The sequence below is a fragment of the Bombus flavifrons genome, chromosome 2 (genome assembly GCF_040668555.2).
Source record: "Bombus flavifrons isolate JBK064 chromosome 2, iyBomFlav1_principal, whole genome shotgun sequence".
NCBI classification, from domain to species: domain Eukaryota; kingdom Metazoa; phylum Arthropoda; class Insecta; order Hymenoptera; family Apidae; genus Bombus; species Bombus flavifrons.
In genome coordinates, this window is record NC_138443.1 from 7,304,980 (window position 1) to 7,322,853 (window position 17,874).

At 33.1% G+C, this 17,874-nt stretch overlaps 2 protein-coding genes across 2 annotated transcripts in view; one reads left to right on the forward strand and one right to left on the reverse strand.

The window, feature by feature from the left end:
• The window catches only part of hwt (SH2 domain-containing adapter heavyweight), a 252,780-nt gene that overhangs the window by 32,484 nt on the left and 202,422 nt on the right, over positions 1 to 17,874 (forward strand). The gene's annotated exons all lie outside the window — the stretch shown is intronic.
• Positions 11,340 to 13,832, reverse strand: LOC138190013 (chymotrypsin-2-like). The gene is made up of 7 exons (XM_069132420.1): positions 13,746 to 13,832; positions 13,454 to 13,515; positions 13,263 to 13,357; positions 12,955 to 13,096; positions 12,735 to 12,848; positions 12,515 to 12,658; positions 11,340 to 12,227 (listed from the first exon to the last, which is right to left on the reverse strand). The coding sequence occupies exons 1-7, from the start codon at positions 13,795 to 13,797 to the stop codon at positions 12,084 to 12,086; spliced, it is 753 nt and encodes a 250-aa protein (XP_068988521.1). The 5' UTR covers positions 13,798 to 13,832; the 3' UTR covers positions 11,340 to 12,083.

Genomic DNA, 17,874 nt, shown 5'->3' on the forward strand with positions numbered 1-17,874 from the left:
AATGGTACCAAACCGACTCGACTCGATGAAAACGGTACCAGAACGATTCGACTTGATGAAAACGGTACCAGAACGACTCGATTTGATGAAGAGGGCATCAGATCCACTCAATTCGATGAGGATGGTGTTGCACTGATCGAAGTTGGTATAGATAGTGGGTATACGATGTTAGTGATGATTCTACTTATCAACTAGACTGCGAATTTTTATGCAAATTTATATTTTCATGGATATAGCCGAAGAAATGGGACGCGAATGGATACAGTATAACAAAGGGATACGCTAAAAGAATTTAAAATAATATTCGGTATAAGTACGTAGTAAGTAAAAGAATACAATACAATAAATAAATACTATATGATATTAACTATATAATATTAGTTGGAATGAAAAAAAATACCACTTCTAGAGTATAAAGTGAAAAATTTACCTGGCTGGAAAAATTGCATCTATTGCACTCTCTATATTGTTGCAAATTATTTGCAATTCAGCGGATTTTGTACTTTTAAATTCCCTGTAAACGCATGTACATTCGCATTGTTGATATATTGATAGCTTCTCGAGATTTGTAAAATATCTTGTTTTTTAGATCCTTAGAATTTTCAAAATTTCTGCGCTCTTTTTAGAACTAGAGTTCTAATTATCGTAATAGGATCATGCTACATCTAAATTACCATATCAAATACACGCGTAAAAATGTACTATGCTGTGGCATTAGATCAGTTACGACGGTAATTCTATGTGTTCAAAACTTTCTGTATTGCTATTGACGATTCTGTGGTATGTGTGTGTATTGATACGAAGGTTTCTATGCTTGCGTGAGTTTGTGTACCTTTGAAATTCTATGTGTCGCGTTCAACAGATCTGAACTATCGTGTGTTACTAGTAGTAAATCCGACGTTGTCGTATCGGCTTCACTGGACTTTGTGGAACATATGGACGTCGATATATTAGCGGTCGCTTGCTTTGCTTCCTGCGTACTCAGAATTGCTTGTATCAATTTTACTGCTATCTATATTGGTTTCTTTGATTCTAATTAGCCTTACGTCACACTTCGCTATTTGACAACGTCCTTTAGTTTTCCACTCACATTCAATCACGGCAATTTTGTGGTGTTTTTAATTGAATTATTCTTCACGCCATGTATAATGTAAATTTGCATATTTCTGTATAATATTTCACGAGTCTATCTGACACGGAATTTTCATTTCTTTCCATTTTGAAAAACACGTTAAATACGTCGTTAAATATGTTAAATCTTCCGCTGTTCATTGTTGTATTTTGTTAGGTATTACACCTGGCAAACGTAATTCTAAGAAATAAATTATGTCTGAAATTTATAGAAAGCTTCGTTGGTTTTGTCATTTATTTTCATAAATATTACAAGAGTTCTATTTTTGAGCTGCATCTCGTGTACATTGACAAAGTTTGATAGCCAAGCACAAATTGACGATCATTTCGAGTTTTCCTGTTAGAAATAGTTATGAAAGGATCGTTCGAAGCGGATGTAACTTTCGTTCGAGTCGCCGGTAAGAAATCTGGAAAATATATCTCAAAAGTTATTTTGACTTCGTCGAAGTTTACGTAGCATTCTAACAGGAGCAGAGCAGGAAGTTTCGTAAATACTTCGCAGTACGCGCTGAAATACCAAGATTTTCTTATGATCATCGAGATCTTCGAAAAGGATATTTTTATTTAAAAGCAAAGTTTCTCTTTCTAATTTCTATCTTACATAAATAATCTATTATTCCTAAGTAACCAACTAGCTTTGATTATCCTATCTACGAAGAGAACCTTGAGATTTTATATTATTTTAAACAATGTTATCGCACTTAACTGTAACGTCTTAAATAAATACGTTTAAATTACTACGGTAATTAAGTTTTTAATTTCTATGAATTTTGTCTATTAAATAAAATTGAAAAGATCGATTCTAGGATTCACGTTGATCAGATATCTTTTATTCCTTTGTTGTTGTAGATATCTTTCTCTCGTAACATCCTGTATACTTGACGATGTAGAGCGAAAGAAACAGCAATTTTTCTCTTAGTCGGCCATTAGAATCTTCGTTAAACTGAAAGTACCACGAAAAATATGTACAGCATAAACACAAACGAATAACGCCACAGAAATTACAAGCATCTGGCTGCATACTTTAAACTTAGACTTTCACAGCGGATCAACGTTGATGCTTGGCTCGTGTTGCACAACGCTCGCGCCTTTAGATAGCCTGCAGTATCCTGCGAAACTTTACAAGGCCTGAAGCTATTTTCTGGACTTATGAAAGCTCCGTACGACGTATCCAAAAGTGGCGAAAGATGTTTTGTATCTCATACTTTGCCGTATATCGCTTAAACTTTCAACGAAGGGTTTTACAAGATGGAAGAGGAAAAAAGCGACATCGTAAATAAAGCTTCGTCGTCTTACTCTGATTCCTTATTTTCGCTAATTCGAGGCAATGTATCTTAATTTGATTAAATATTAAAATTAATTAACAGGACGTAAATACAAAGAATTTTTAAGCATGAGTGATTTCACATCTTGAGGTCAATTTTTATGACTTAAGTTTCAAATTAATTATACACGAAATAAGCTCATTGTTCGAACATTGAAAATTCATTGAAATACATTGAAAATTCTAGGACAAGTAATAAATAAATTGTATTTAATTCTCTTCGACCCAAAAGTACATTTACAGCATCCAATTATAATTTAGCAAAATCCACCTATCAAAAACTTTTGTTAATATGAAGATTATTATTTGTCAACTGATAGAACAAGTCGACGTGTGACTTTCATTATATTAAATCCTCTCTATCTCTTTCGTCTTCTTATACGTCGTTTGAACGGTGTATCGAGCAGTTTCTCCGCGGAGAGAATTCCAGCGAAGAAAGAAAGGGAAAAAGGGAAGATTAATTTAGTGAATGTGAAAGGGCCGGTAAAAGCCACGTTTACACGGAAAGAAGCAGGGAGCTAATTGTTAGAAGTAAAATAATCAAGGTGCAGTTTTATGTCTCAATAAAGTAAATACCCAAATTCACTTCGTAAAATATACTGTACAAAAAAAAAAAAAAAAAAAAGAAGAAAAGAAAGAAAAACGGTAGGCATAGATCAACCTCCGTCAAATCATAGCTTTTTAGTATATACGTCGCATACATATCGAAAATAATTCTTGATGCTGTAACGCAAAAATATCGATGGTAACAATAGCACGTTGATCTTGATCAACTTTTATTTACCGGAACAACATTCTTGCTAGATGATTCACGAAATAGCAGAAAAGGAATAGGAAGGTTCATCAACAATTCATTGGTTGGATTGTAGCATAAGAGAAACGGTGACCACGCCATTATAAGCACGTATGAGGATTTCAAAGTACCTGGATCATGGCCAATTCTGCCGCAAATGCTCTCCCCGAACTGTCCTTTACGATTTGTCATCCTATCGCTCGAATTCAATCCAATCCATTACACTCGCGTATTACAGAAATTGCCTTAGCTATATCTGGTCCTTTCGATTTCTCGCGTCCAAATTTTTTCGTCCATGTGACTCGACTATATGCTTTTCCTTTAAAATTCAGTTCTTCGAGTTCTTCTTTTCTAATTATTATAACACCTTTTATTTTAAATCTAATGATTAATTTATTTATTACAGTTTTCCCTTTTTTCAAGATTGACTAGGGAGTTTAGATGCTTTTAGCAAAATTAACGTTAAATTTTATTGCGATCGAATTATGATTGCATATACCTTTAATTCATTCTCATCCTATCATTTTAATTATGATTATTCAGTTAGATTAGGAAATTTACGATTAGATATGTGGTTTCACCATGATGAAGATCGACTATATTTGTCTATTAGTACGAGACAACATCTAAATCGAATCTTCGGCGAAAGATGGATAGGATTAGGACGACCAATAGAGTAGCCTTCTCAATCACTTGACTCCAATTTCTTAGATATCTTCTTACGAGAATATCTAAAGACTTTAATCTACTTATAAGCAATAAATAACGTGATAAATTTACGAGTGGTACACGAAAGGAATGCTCTTGAAAAAGGTCGGCGATTTATGTTTCCCAGACGTTGACCTTTTGTAGATTGAGATAGAAGGAGGACCCAGAAAATTTCTTTTTTGCGAATGTGAAATTTTTATGTTGTTCATCGAAAGAATTGACTGTCGGATTTACGTATCGAGTTGAGTAATAGGTTCGTTTCTTATTCATCTTATTCAAGAATTGTTAGAAGCAAGTGGAGACTCATCTGTTTAAACTCTTTAACGAGAGAGTTACGTTTATAACCTACTCTTTGATTAGATGTAGGTAGGTTTTATATAAAAGTAATAAGACTAGATGTACTCTGTTAAAAAAAAACACTCAATGAATTTATCATTCAACCTAATATATTGGTTAAAGATTACTTTATAGTTGACGAAGTTTCAAATTCATTTTTTCATGACATCCTATCTACCAATGAAATTTATCTACGAGAAGAGCAATATCTAGAATACACATGTGATAAGTATGAAACACAGGTGGAACTAAATAGTTGAGAGTAATAGACCATTAGCATTACCTTGGAGGGTTCACTGATGGAATGACCAACCGATCGATATGCTGGGACAGATGCGAAAGTGCATCGTCCCTGATGTTGGCGTAGGTCCAACAGCTTCTAAGCTGTTGTAGATGCTGACGGCGGTACAGAGATTTTTTCCTCGGGAAGGTTTTCTTGTTTGTCATAAATATTGGAAGTCCTCGAACGAAGATAAGAATCTCTTAACTTGATAACTTTTACGATTGTTCTAAAGATTCAAAAAGATTTCTTATTTAAACGTTGTTATAGTAAAGTTTTGCTATTTCTTTTATAATTATTTTTTTGAATCTCTGGTTATCTTCAGTTTTCAGTATTCTTAACAGGTTCAATTTTTTTAAATGAAACATTTATCATATTATAAAATAACTTTGTCTATTATTTCTAATTATATCGTAGAAAGATTGTATTTAATTAAATTCTATAGTTACGGTTGACATAACTTGGATCGCTTTTCGGACAAAATATTTCCGGAATAGGTTGATGCAATAAACAGCATATCCTCATTAAGCTGAATATTGTTTACTGAATAAAAAAATCAATATTCTCCTCCCTTAGCGATCACCAGACTGAATTATGTCGATATATGAACATGACATTGATGTTCTAAAATAACTATCTCGCCAACAGCAACATAAAAAGTTGCAATTCACTTAACGAGAGTTAGTTCTGAAAAGCAGCTATAACAAAGGTTGTTTTATATATTTCGTTACATTAAAGATCATTTTATCCGACGATCAGACACGATATAGATCATCCCTAATAATATCGATCCTACTATGTTGCAATCTCATTTTTAACTACTAGAATATACTTCATAATTTAAAAAATTATCAAGGGAAATTATCACGCTTGGTTTATGTAGGTTTCCTGTTATATGTCTGATGAATATAAAGTGTAGAATTACAAGAGATATTGTAATAAGTATTTTTAATGACAAATGTTTTAAAGAAAGCAATTGAGATAAATATTTTATTTGGTCGTGACGACATGAAGAGAGGAAAATGAAAAATCCTTTGGCATTTATATATGTGGGAATGGTTCTTGTAAGTCAACAGAGAACCATCATACATTGGTGAGCTTGAAACCCTTCGGAACCTCATATACTTTCACGTATTGAAGGTCTCGAAAGCTTCGGGAATCTCACGATAAAGAGGTGTGTGCCTTTTTCATTGCGAATGTTCTGAAACTCGAGCCCGGATGAAAAGCTTCAGATCGATTGATGATTAAAGACGACTGAAAGAAACACGGTTTCCCAGTATCGAATAAACTCTTCAGTGCCAATGCTATCTTTGTAAAGTGTTTATTACATAACATCCCTAATTGATGTAGGGATTATTATCTATTATATTATTATCGACTACGTTACGATACACAATATGTTTGTACAATTAATAATTACGAATCAATATATGTTGCATGTACATGTATTATGCCCATGTATTATTGTTAATTAGGAAAATACTAAAATGTTCATGCAATTCGATATTTGGTTTGTAAACTATCACGATGTATAAACGTTAATGGTTTGTGACGATGTTGTAATTACGGTTAATTATAATTACTAATCTTACAAGAATATTCAGATTAAACATCGACGCAATATGTTTTGTAATTTACATAATACTTGTAGTATTATTCCTAACGAAAAACTCGCGAAAACTTGACTAAATTACGTAAAGGAAAACGAAAACTTTACTATTCGCTCAGGTTTCCACTATTTCGATCTCACAATTTTTGGACGATTATTAAATGATACTTTATAGATGTAAAATTTCCATTCGATGAGCACAAAAATACTCCCTTTACCGTAATTATTCGAGCATCGTAGAGATGGATTTAAAATTTAAGAGAGCGTAGCACGGAAATACGGAGCAAATGTTGTTTCTCCGCGTTAAATATTATAATGTAATCCCTTTTCTCGAATTTAAAGTCTCGCTAAAACGCTTATTTTTCTCGGGGCGCGGAACGTGTTAAACTCGAGGTGAATTGAAAGTTACAGCCTCCCAGCGCGGTTAGAGATCCCCGTGTTGCCGAATAAACACGCGGAAATAAGTTCCTTGCGGGTAATGTAATTGAAGTTGAACCATCCTTATAAATACGGACGAGTAAGTTTCTCATGCGTACTGTGACTTAACAATTACGCATGACTCTCTTGAGTATATTGTCGCGGCGGAGAATTTACGAAACGAAGCTTGAACTGTAAGAAATCACGATATTGTTTATTTTAAGACCACCATTGCGTTAAGTACAAACTGCTTGAATTTGTACGAGGAAAACATTGGAAAAAGCCAGTCCGATCAGTTGCCTGTTGCACCGAGGTGTTCTATAGCTTCCGTCTATTTCGTTGTTTTTTTTCCTTGGCAAACAAATGATCCTCCGATTCGTTACTTTGCCAGCGAACTTTCTTAATTAGTATATAGAGGAAGTTTGTAACTCATAGCGTTCGCGATGAAGTTTCGAACGTTACGTGTAGCTTTTGTTTTTTTTTTTTTTGGTTTTGTCTCCTTAATTCGAATTTATCGTGTCAGACCGCGGATGTTTACGCGAATTAACGTTTTTAAGAACGTTACTAAAATAATGAAATCTGAGCAGACATTTGTTTCGCTCACTAACTATTTTAAGTAGATTTCGATTTAATTTTAACTTGTCTTTCTTAACTTTTAATTTTAACCATATGTTGTTGTTCAACGATCGTTTGTTAAATATATAAAGCTAATATATACTCTGTTTTACTTCTTAATATAAAGTTATGTTAAATCACTTGAATCACTTATGTTACTTCGTTTAATAAAAGAGGCAGATTATGTTTATTATATTTCCAGCGAATCCAATATCCAGTAATATCGTAAAATTAGTTTAACGTACTTATTAGTTATAAAAGAGTTTGGTGAAACGTCACGGAACTCGATAATTTCCTCTTTTAACGCGTTTTAACGTCGTTATAAAACGAGAATACACGTTTCATCCGCTTTGATGTTGCCACGAAGCTTTCCTTCATATGATTTCATGGCTTTTCTGATTTTTAATTTAATAAATATGCGTTATACGTGTATCATTATGAACATGATAATTTTACTATAAATTTTCGATTTTTAACTTTTCTTAATGTTCATCAGGAACTTATAACAATGTCAAATTTAAATGTGTTTTTAGACTCCTTTTTACTTGGCTGAAGTTACCGACGACATCGTCGATGATGAAAAGTATACTTTAAGGTACTTTCTTCCAGAATAAAGGTTCGTAAACGCGTACGAGAATTGTATGCAATTTTACTACAGTCTTTGAACTATCGTAAGGTATAAAAACAGTGTACCTTCAACTATTATGTACGTTTTTATGTATGTACTGAAACAACAGAGTTATAAAATCACAGACGTTCCGCGCAAACGACAGTTTGCTTTTAACATGAACTTGTTATAATTCAAAACGTTAAACGCCGCTCCTTGTCACTTGTAATTATTTATAAATATAAGCAACGCATTTTGTGATAATTTATAGATACAATATGAAATGTATTACCAAGTATTAGGTTGTCCGAAAAGTGTCTTTCTTTTTCTTTTTTTTACAACAGTGCACCTTTATACAAACGTGAAACCAAGTCCGTGAAATGTCGCGGTGTTTATCTCAACGGAACAAAATGGATTGTACGTAGTTCGACAAAATAATATAAAACTAAAAACGTTGTGCGTCTACTATTTCCTCATAAAACGAAAGAAACTTTTTGGACAACCTAATATCTTATGGTTTCCATTGCTTTTAATTTTACTAGTTTTTAATAATTACTGTAAATTCTTAGTCTTTTGGCAATTTAAAAAAAATGCACCGATTAAATGTTCACGTTATTTCATAATCAATTCAGAATGCTTATATAGGTATAACATAAAATAAATTTAGCATTCTAAATTGAAGCATTCTACATTGATTATGAAATAACGTGAACATTTAACCGATGTATTTTATATATATATCATTAGATAAGATTTGAAGTTTTCTTGATAATCCAAAAAGTTCATTCATACATTTAACATTGTTACTCTTGCTTTATTCAAATATGGACAATTGAGTAATCACTTAATCTAGAAGTGTACAGTAATTATACAATTTATAAACGCAGTTGTTTTTACATAATCATAGCCTTAATCTGTAGGAATTTGGATAAAATTTATGACGGATTTCAATTATATTCTTCGAGAGAGATTTAACGAGTTTCTTCTTAAGAAAATAAATATATTCCCTTACGGAAGATTGAACAGCATTTTTGTCGAATTCTCATCATGCGGCTTGAAAGCATTTAATGTCTGTGAATCGTTCAATCCATGTACCTTCTCCGCAGAAGTGAATGAACTTTTAAAGGGTTATAGATCGAAAGGGTTACGTATTTCTCTCGAGGGAGCTTCTCAGATTGTATTTTTAATTTAGACCCTACTTATTCAAATTGCTCGCATAGTTGTCATTCATAGGGAAACTCTTCGTTTAAACCTAACAATTTTATGCGTCAAGATTTTTTCAAAATACCAAAAGCTTTTTTGTTTATTGAAACGAAAGTGAGATTGAGGCACGAAAATTCGAGAAGCAACGAGATTTTAATGAATCCGTTATGTTAATTTCTGATGACTAATAAACTTCTTTCTATAAATTACTCCATGAGAAACAAATTCCAATAGCGTGATATCTAATGACATTGAAGATAAAAGAATTCCTGCTCGTTCTATCTATCGTTCACGTTAACACTCGATTACATATTATATCGAAAGCAAACAAATCAATCAAATAATTCGTCTCGCACTTTTATTGTAGTATTTTAACGAAACATTTATCATTATATCTATATTTATACAAAATTGTTGTCAAATCAATTTTTTCTTTTGAATAATATAAATAACCTTAGAATATGTTTGATAGATAAATGGCAGGTTGAAGGTATCTTTGAAATTCGATAATCTCCGAACTGAACCATTGTATACGAATATTTGCTCGAATGTCTTCGAATAGTGATTTTCGGTTGGATGACTACATTGCACCATTTCGCTGGTTTGTACTGGCTCGCGTTTCGGTTTTCCACCGAAATACAATCGACTAGTTCAGTTTGTCTACGATCCCAATCGGCCATAGTGCTTTTTCAATGGTAGTTTCCAAATAAAAATGAGAATCCTATTCCTGAAATTGTTTTCTTGCAGGAGAATCGAAATTTCTATTTTTTTAAGCGATCTTTCTTTTGATCTTTTCATTTGACCCTTCTCTATGGTTTTTTATTTCTTTAAAACTTAAATTCGCTAAGAAATCTCAATATCCATAAACTATAAATAGTTTATCTCACGAGTCAAAAAATCTATTAAATTTTTGCACTTCATTCAGATTCATAAGCAAAGTGATTTTTTTTAACGTTGAATAAACGCGAACACGCAAAATTAACCACGAGTGTATATTACATTGTTGTTATTGAATATTGAACCTACTCGTAAGTTGATAACAGACGAATAGTTTAATACACACGCAGTGTGTCCGTTTGAAATATATGCACGTGATTTTTGTATCAGAAATACGAAAAAATATTTCAGTCGGATGTCGTTTGACTTCATAGGGGAAACTTAACAAGATATTTCGACCTTTTCTTATATTCTTATTTAAGGAAATTGCAATCCCAACATAACTTTTTTAAGTGGAATCGTACATTCTTTCACACACAACTCGATGCATTTTTTAATTCTCTACAAAAATGTTTTAATCTATTTGGGTCGAGAAATGATTAGCCAAAAAGATATTTTAACTTCAATCTTGCAAAACTTATCGTATGAAAGACAAGGAAAAATATAAACACTTATTCTTCAATAAAGAATCAGAAAAGGTCATCGAGTCGCGTATAAAAATTGTATGGTTTTATTTTGAAAAGTTACATCTCTTCAAATAAGAATATAAAAAAATATCGAAATGTAGCATCGTGGACGAAAGACCTAAGAGATATCGGGCGAACTATAAACAATGTCGTGAGAAAGCCGAAGTGCCGACAGGCTCGACAATGTATCGTCAGTCCTTCAATCGAATCGAGAAAGGTCTGCATGACCCTGGCCACGAGCGGTTGCGGAACACATACGTGGCGAGGCTAAGACAAAAGACAAAGGGATGCTAAGAGACAAAGACGAATTAACAATCGGTGTCAGTTGAAAAGCCAGAGTGTTAGTTGAGAAGCCAGAGAGTGTGAATCGAGAAGTCAGGGAGCTAGTGTTGCTAGTGTCACGCAAAATAAAAAAGGAATCGAAGATGAAAATAAAAAAAGAGAGAATTTATTTGCTAACACCTTGTTTACAATAATAGTTAGACAGTTTACTTCCGAACTCCAGCCGTGACTTTCCAAGACTGAAGCTCTTACAACTCGACTTTCGATCGGATCCGATTCTTTTTCCTTTGTCACCCCTCAATATCCCAACTATCCACGCGTTTGTTAGGCGTGCGTGGCAACGGTCTTCTCGAACATTCGGCGGAAGGACCGTTGGGATATTGATGGCTCATTAAGCAGTTCGCTTCGGCGATATACATTGTCGCTGAGTGCCGCCACATCTTTATTTCCGTCATCGGCCCATCGGTTTTGAAGTGTACCAGGCGTGACAAGCGTTGTCGAGAAAGTGTGATCCGCGTGAGAGAGAGAGCGTTGGACCCGTGGTGACGAGAGTTGCAAATTAACTATCTAGTTGTTTTAATTATAATACGTTATTATGATTAGTTCACGTTAAACAACCATTGTTTAACCACTGTTTAACCAACATCTGTTTAATCCGTTTATTGTAAATAAACTAATTGTAGTAAAGATCCTACAGAAATATCTTATTAAGTTTACCCCACGAAATCAAACGACTTCCAACTGAAACATTTTTTCGTATTTCTGATACTATGTTCTCCTAGATTAATAATTACTTGTATATGTACTCGTAGAGTAATAATCACGTGCGTACATTTAAAACGAATATACTGTATATCTGATACAGGTAAAACTTAGCAATTTTACAAGGGTTTGGGTATCTGTAACTGAATTGCGAGTTGATACTTGCTAAACGATTGTTGATCTTTGATCTGCATATCACTCGCACCCTTCCACACGCCAATGATGTGTCTTCTTCTGATACGGGTACAGCGTTATCTGAACTTACGCGGGTATTCACCTTTTCGGAAAGGTCGCGGTATTCCTCCAGGTCATAGACTTTGGCAACTTGCGCTATTACATGTGTTTTCCAATAACCGTTCGGAAATTCCGAGTTTATAACACGTCTCAGGCTATTGAGTGCGAATAAATGAGAATTCTTGTTTAAAAAATTAACATTTCAACTTAAAAATGATCTTCTTTACGTTCGTGCTATAATTTCTACTGACGAAGACTCCGCGTAATTTTTTTAATGTGTTCCGAACGGAACATTTTTGTTTAAAAACGATCTAATTAAAGGGAGAGTGTGAATTGACCGATCGCAATATCGTGCGTTGTTTAAAAAGTTGCGAATCTATTATACTGCGTGTTTATTTATCCAATTAAGATACGAGCTAACTCGCGTGTAGACCGATGGATATACGACATTCGCGCAATTCTTTGACCAAGAGACGATTCCATGAAGTTTCCCATTCACTGTTAAAGGACCACCGGAATCACCCTAAAAGAACACGTTCAATTTTTGTTTTCACTATAAATAGAGTAATTAGACTGCGAATGTTCATAGACATTTGTATTTCTTTAGTTAGAGAAGTAGAACTTAAGGAGAAATTTACTTATGTAAAATGCGACACTTTCGACCAATTTTATGTATCGTTGCATATTATGTGCATTCTATGGATTTTTGCAATTTTAAACTCACTGTAAATGTATGAACACCCGCAGTCTAAATATATAAGAATATGTAATTAGAAGATTAGTTATTAAATTGATAGTTGAAATATTTACATCGCAATGTCCTTTCACAGTGGTATTATCGTACGCACAGAGCTGTGTGTTGTGGATAACGTTCTTATACATTCGGTTGCAGTAATTTTGGTTAGCTACTTTGATATCCACCCAGTGCAAAAGCTTTGTCATTTTTCCTTCATACTATAAATTATAGTTAAAAATGATAAATATCGCAGTTACCGTTAATAAAATTCATTGTCATATCGATCGAAATTACCGTGAGTGTACCAAATCCAGAAACTATAGCTGGATCGTTAGTTTTGGCGATTTCTCCGGGGGAGGGCATGGGCACGAAAGATACTAAAATAGACTTCACGAAAGGTTTTTTCACCTGTACGAAATTTTTTCTAATTAATTTAATCGTAACTCGAATGTCTGCATTTATTTCGAGTTTAAAGAATTTGCACATATGTGTATGTCATAATAAAATTACATGCCTTGATTAGAGCAATGTCGTTCGCATAGGCATCTGTGGCATTATAATTTTCATGAACATAAGCGGTCTCGATCTGATGTTTCGAAGTTGGCATTTGTAGATCAACTACACCAGCAACAACTACCACCAATTCCACCGGTAGCCTGTAGTGAAATCGTATTTTAATCGAGGATTCTTTATTATTTACCTGTATGAAGATTTCGTGGTTTACTAGGCGATTAAGTAATAGCAAATAGTTGATTTATTTATGATAGTCCGTCGATGTAGATCGAGTTGAAAAGAGAAATAAATTTGTTGTTTCTTTCTTACGCTGTGACGCAATGAGCAGCAGTTATAACGTAGCGTTCGTTGAGAATAGATCCGCCACAGAAATGAAACATAATTTTTGCTACTTGCAGCGACACCTGATTACAATTGAAATCATTTTACAGATTTTCTTCTGTCTTGAATAATTTCATGAAATATATCTTATAGGAAAAATAGAAATATTTCGAATATACCTGATAAGGAATTTCACCTGGTTTCGCCACCTTTCCGTTTATGATTCTTGTCGTGGGTCCAGCTGTGATAATAGCAGTAATAATTAGTATAAAATTATATCATCCTATTGGAAAATAAAATATTATAAAATTCCATGGTTATAAATATAACTTCATGAACTTACAAAAAGAATAATAAGAAAAGAATAATAGAGAATTCTGTACAATTCTAAAAAAAGGATGGTGAAATTATTTATAAAACATTAAAGTATAATAGTAAGTATTAATCATGGATTTGTACGACTATATTTACCATTTGTCAAAGCGATCAAAGGTAAAAGCAAAAGTGTACTGAATTTCGCCATCTTGTCCTCTCAGCAATGTTACTCCAACATGCCTTCCATTTATATATATGTATACGGATTTTAAAGATTAGATAAATTTACAATAATCATTAGATATATCAGCATATCATCATAGCAGATATGTCATTATTCGTAAGAATGATTCTTTCAAGAGAAGTTAGATAATGTTAGACAAGCAATATAGATAACACATAAACGTAGTATAATAATGACAATAATATGATATAAATATAGAGTATAATATTATATAATACATATAATAATAACAATATATATATAATAACATATAATATAACGTATGTATATATTGTATTGACGAATAACAACACCTGTTGGTTTTGCAATTTTCGAGTCGCGTAATCTTCATCACAGAGCATAATGGCAATCGAGAAAATATCTGTGACGTAAGACAGATTTCCGTGTATAAGATCTTTTTCTTGTTTTGTGTTCGAGAGACGTGTTAAATCGCACGTATGTAGAAAAGAAAAGGCAGGAAGAGGCCGTAAAACAGGACTACTATATAGCAATCGTTTTACTCTTTCATTGAAACGAAGAAGAAACGCTTATCATCGCTTTTTGAGTTTTCATAGCTGAATTGCTTAGCAGACACGTGTCTCTAAGTATATATACACGCAAATCGTGTTTTTTGAAAAAGTATCTCGACGCTTCTCATCTAGTTTCGCCGGGAATATTATGCTCCATTGATAACGTTTGAAGAGATTGGTGCAGAGGATATGGGAATTTAAATTCTAATTTAGAACTTATTTCTACTTTCTACTTATTTAAATCTTTCTTTCACGTTATGTAGTTTGCATAGATATTACTTTTCTGAAACGTTAAAATTGTTTAGTGTTTTATCAGAAACCATTTTTCCAAAAGTTCATATAGAAGAGAAAGTATCTAATACTGAAGCTACTGACCTAATTTTTCTCTAAAGGCTTGGAAGTAGAACAACATTTTTTAAAATAAAAATTACTGGATTTATGTAATCATTTTATTTTACAAAAGAGCCGTCGCAATATTATCCTTCTTTCATACCAAATAAATTTTGTTTGGGAATTTCAATTTCCACAGTTGCAAACATACTCAAAGTGAAAATTGCTAACAGGATTGAAATGAAATGACGAGAATAAATATTATATTTCCATCTGCATAGAAGCGACATTAATTTTCCCAGCTGGGATGTTAAGTTTGTTGAAAATGCGTACATATTTTTAGTAGGAATAACAAATGTTTAACTTGTCAAATTGACAGGTTATTCTAGCGTTAACGTATTAACGTGTAAGGTTTTAAGATACAAGTTACCGTATTCTCAGATTCTCGATGAAATGACTTGCAGCGTTCACGAGGTATTGAAACACATCTAGCAAAGTTTTACTGAAATCTAACTCAGACGTGCAGCCTTGACAAAGAGTATTAACGTGTTCTCAAATCCTTCGTGAAACTAGCTACGATATTCGCGAAGCGTCGAAACACTTTTACGGAAGAGTACGGATTACGAAAGTTTAACTCGAACCCAACTCAGACATGATGTACCGAGTGCGTTAGAATGCTGAAACAATTTTAACAAAACCAACTATGTAATTTGCAATTTGTTAAAATTGTTTTTTCGGTAGAGTAGAAATTAGGTCTGAAAGCTTCGAACGTATTTACAGTCAGAATGTTTATCAATGTTCTTTGCCAATTCGTACAAAGAGAATTAGGGAAAGGATCGAACGAAACATAAAATCTATATTAACATAGAGAAGTAACGTTTTTATTAAAATAATATTTTACTGTCGAGTGGTGGTATTCATTATCGAGCACCATCACAGGTCCTCTTTCCACGATACTACATCTATGTTAATGTTATATAAAAATTATTAAAGGAGAATTGAAAATAATTTATATCCAATATGATAAAACATCGTTGCATATATTTTAATTGCTTTTATTACTTCTAGTTTAGTGAATATGCAGATCTCGTGCATTGTAATATATAAATCCAATCGTACAGCCGTAATCATCTTTCAGACGCACCAAATTGCTAGAGCGTGAACTCAGGAACGATACGTCGAGCATTATTGGATTTTCAGCTGTGAGGAAATTAACAGTAATCCTGCAGCACCATTGATATAATTATTTAAATGCATATGATAAAATTCATCAAATTTAATACAGTCACGAAGTAACGTTTGATAACAAATTCTCCGTCTTTTATCGAAATTGGTAATGAAATGTCGTCCAATCAATCGTAATATTTTCTTTAAATTCATGCATGAGGTTATTAGCAATATGAAGGTATCGAAGTAAACTTCTTAAACGTTTCTTTACGAGGTAGAAGTTTTTACGTCGGAGCACGTTTCTCTGCCTTTTTCCTTCATTTTTCCTCGAGGCTTGCAGTCGTTAAAAAATGAAGGGAGGAAATAAATTATTGGCGCAAGTGCGACACCCTCAGCTTCGTTTAATCGATTACGTGCTCCGTCGGAAAATTATTATATCACCGATTACGCCATTTGATTGTGCGAAAGGGGGAAAAACGACGTGGAAACATAGACATCGACGCGTGTGTAATAAGGCAATTGAAGATCATAGGAGAAAAATATCGTTTGTTAGGCTTTGCGTTTAATGCTTCGAATGTGCTGAATGAGCTTATAATGGATTATTTTGATTGTGTCATATCGAAACGAAGAACAATATTTTTGTAAATTTGACATCTCGTTCATTTCATTAGTGTCTGTTTTCGTATAGTTTTATACAATTTAATCGTATCAATTTTCTAACATTTGTTTATGCAATAATTATTTACAGCTTAATTGATGTATCATTGTATACGTATCATTTTAAAGCTAAGAATTTTCCTATAAATTCTTTTTCATATTACAATTCCCTTGACGTTTAAATCAGAAAATCAAAAGAATGTATTTACATATCTATCATATTTTTCTTTTTTCATCCTGCTATGAAAAACAAAAAATCTGACTTATCGTCTCTATTTCCTCCGTGATCAAAATTTTCGTTTGCACAATTCGGTTTTCATAGAGCGAATATGAAAGAAAAGAATTTAAAGGAAGGAATTAGGTAACAGTAAATTGACATTGATTTAAATACCGCGGGTTACGCCAAGAGACACAGAGAACTCGTCGAGGAACATTTATCGTGGTAGCTTCGAAACGTCGATTTCTAGCGAAATTGCGATAAAGAGTGAATAAAGCAGGTGAAATAAAATCGTGAAACGCTGTAAAATTGCGTGTGCCATTCGCTCGATCGAAATCGAACGGGCAATGTCGAGGTCTGCGGAGTTCGATGACGATTGAACGGTTTCAAACGCTTAGGGCGATTCGGCGTTACGCACATAACCGTCGAGAAGGGTTGGCATCAATCTTCCTTGAAAACCCAGTTTTCGTTTATTTCAGACATTACGAAGAAATTTGTAATATGCAGAGAAATCTAATTAAAAGACAGTAAGAAGAAAATAGCGAAGAGCAAAGTAAAATTTATCTTTGCTATATTGGCAGTTTATCTTTCGTATTAGTTGCAATTATAGAAATAGCAGATTCTCCAAATTTATTTTGTAGTCTAGATAACGAAATTCATCGAATAATTGTGAATCTTTTATATTTGAGAAGCCCATTATTTTGCAGCTTTAAAACAAAGCATGTTCTAAGCTTTTAATCTATCTACGGAAAATTCTACTGTTTCTGACTTATAATTTCATTCGTATTTTGTTTATATTCATTTTTAACTTTTCTAAATACCTGTCGTAAACAGACGACGAAGTAAACAATCGTGAAGTATGTTTATTCTCATTGTTTGCATTTGGGAAGAACGACTTATGAAAATGTATTTGTACTTGAAAGATTGAGAATAATTTTCTTAACAATTTACGGTTAATTATGTTAAACAATACAGTTGAAATTGGCTAACAAGTTTATTCAAGTAGCATGCGAATTTCTTTTATGTATACTTCTAAATATAACATTACTGAATTAATTCGTTATCAGTGTTCAAATAAAAAATATCACGAATGGAAACATTTCTTTTCCATCCAATCAAACGTTTAGCTCGTGCAAAATACGAGAAACGGATATGTCGACA

What these genes read in the sequence shown, in the direction of transcription:
- LOC138190013 (XM_069132420.1), bottom strand. Translation starts at nt 13,797, where the DNA reads ATGGCGAAATTCAGTACACTTTTGCTTTTACCTTTGATCGCTTTGACA. An exon ending in TTTGATCGCTTTGACAAATG is followed by an intron (nt 13,516 to 13,745) that starts GTAAATATAGTC and finishes CTATTATCACAG; the next exon opens with CTGGACCCACGACAAGAATC. An exon ending in GCTGCTCATTGCGTCACAGC is followed by an intron (nt 13,097 to 13,262) that starts GTAAGAAAGAAA and finishes ATTTCACTACAG; the next exon opens with GCTACCGGTGGAATTGGTGG.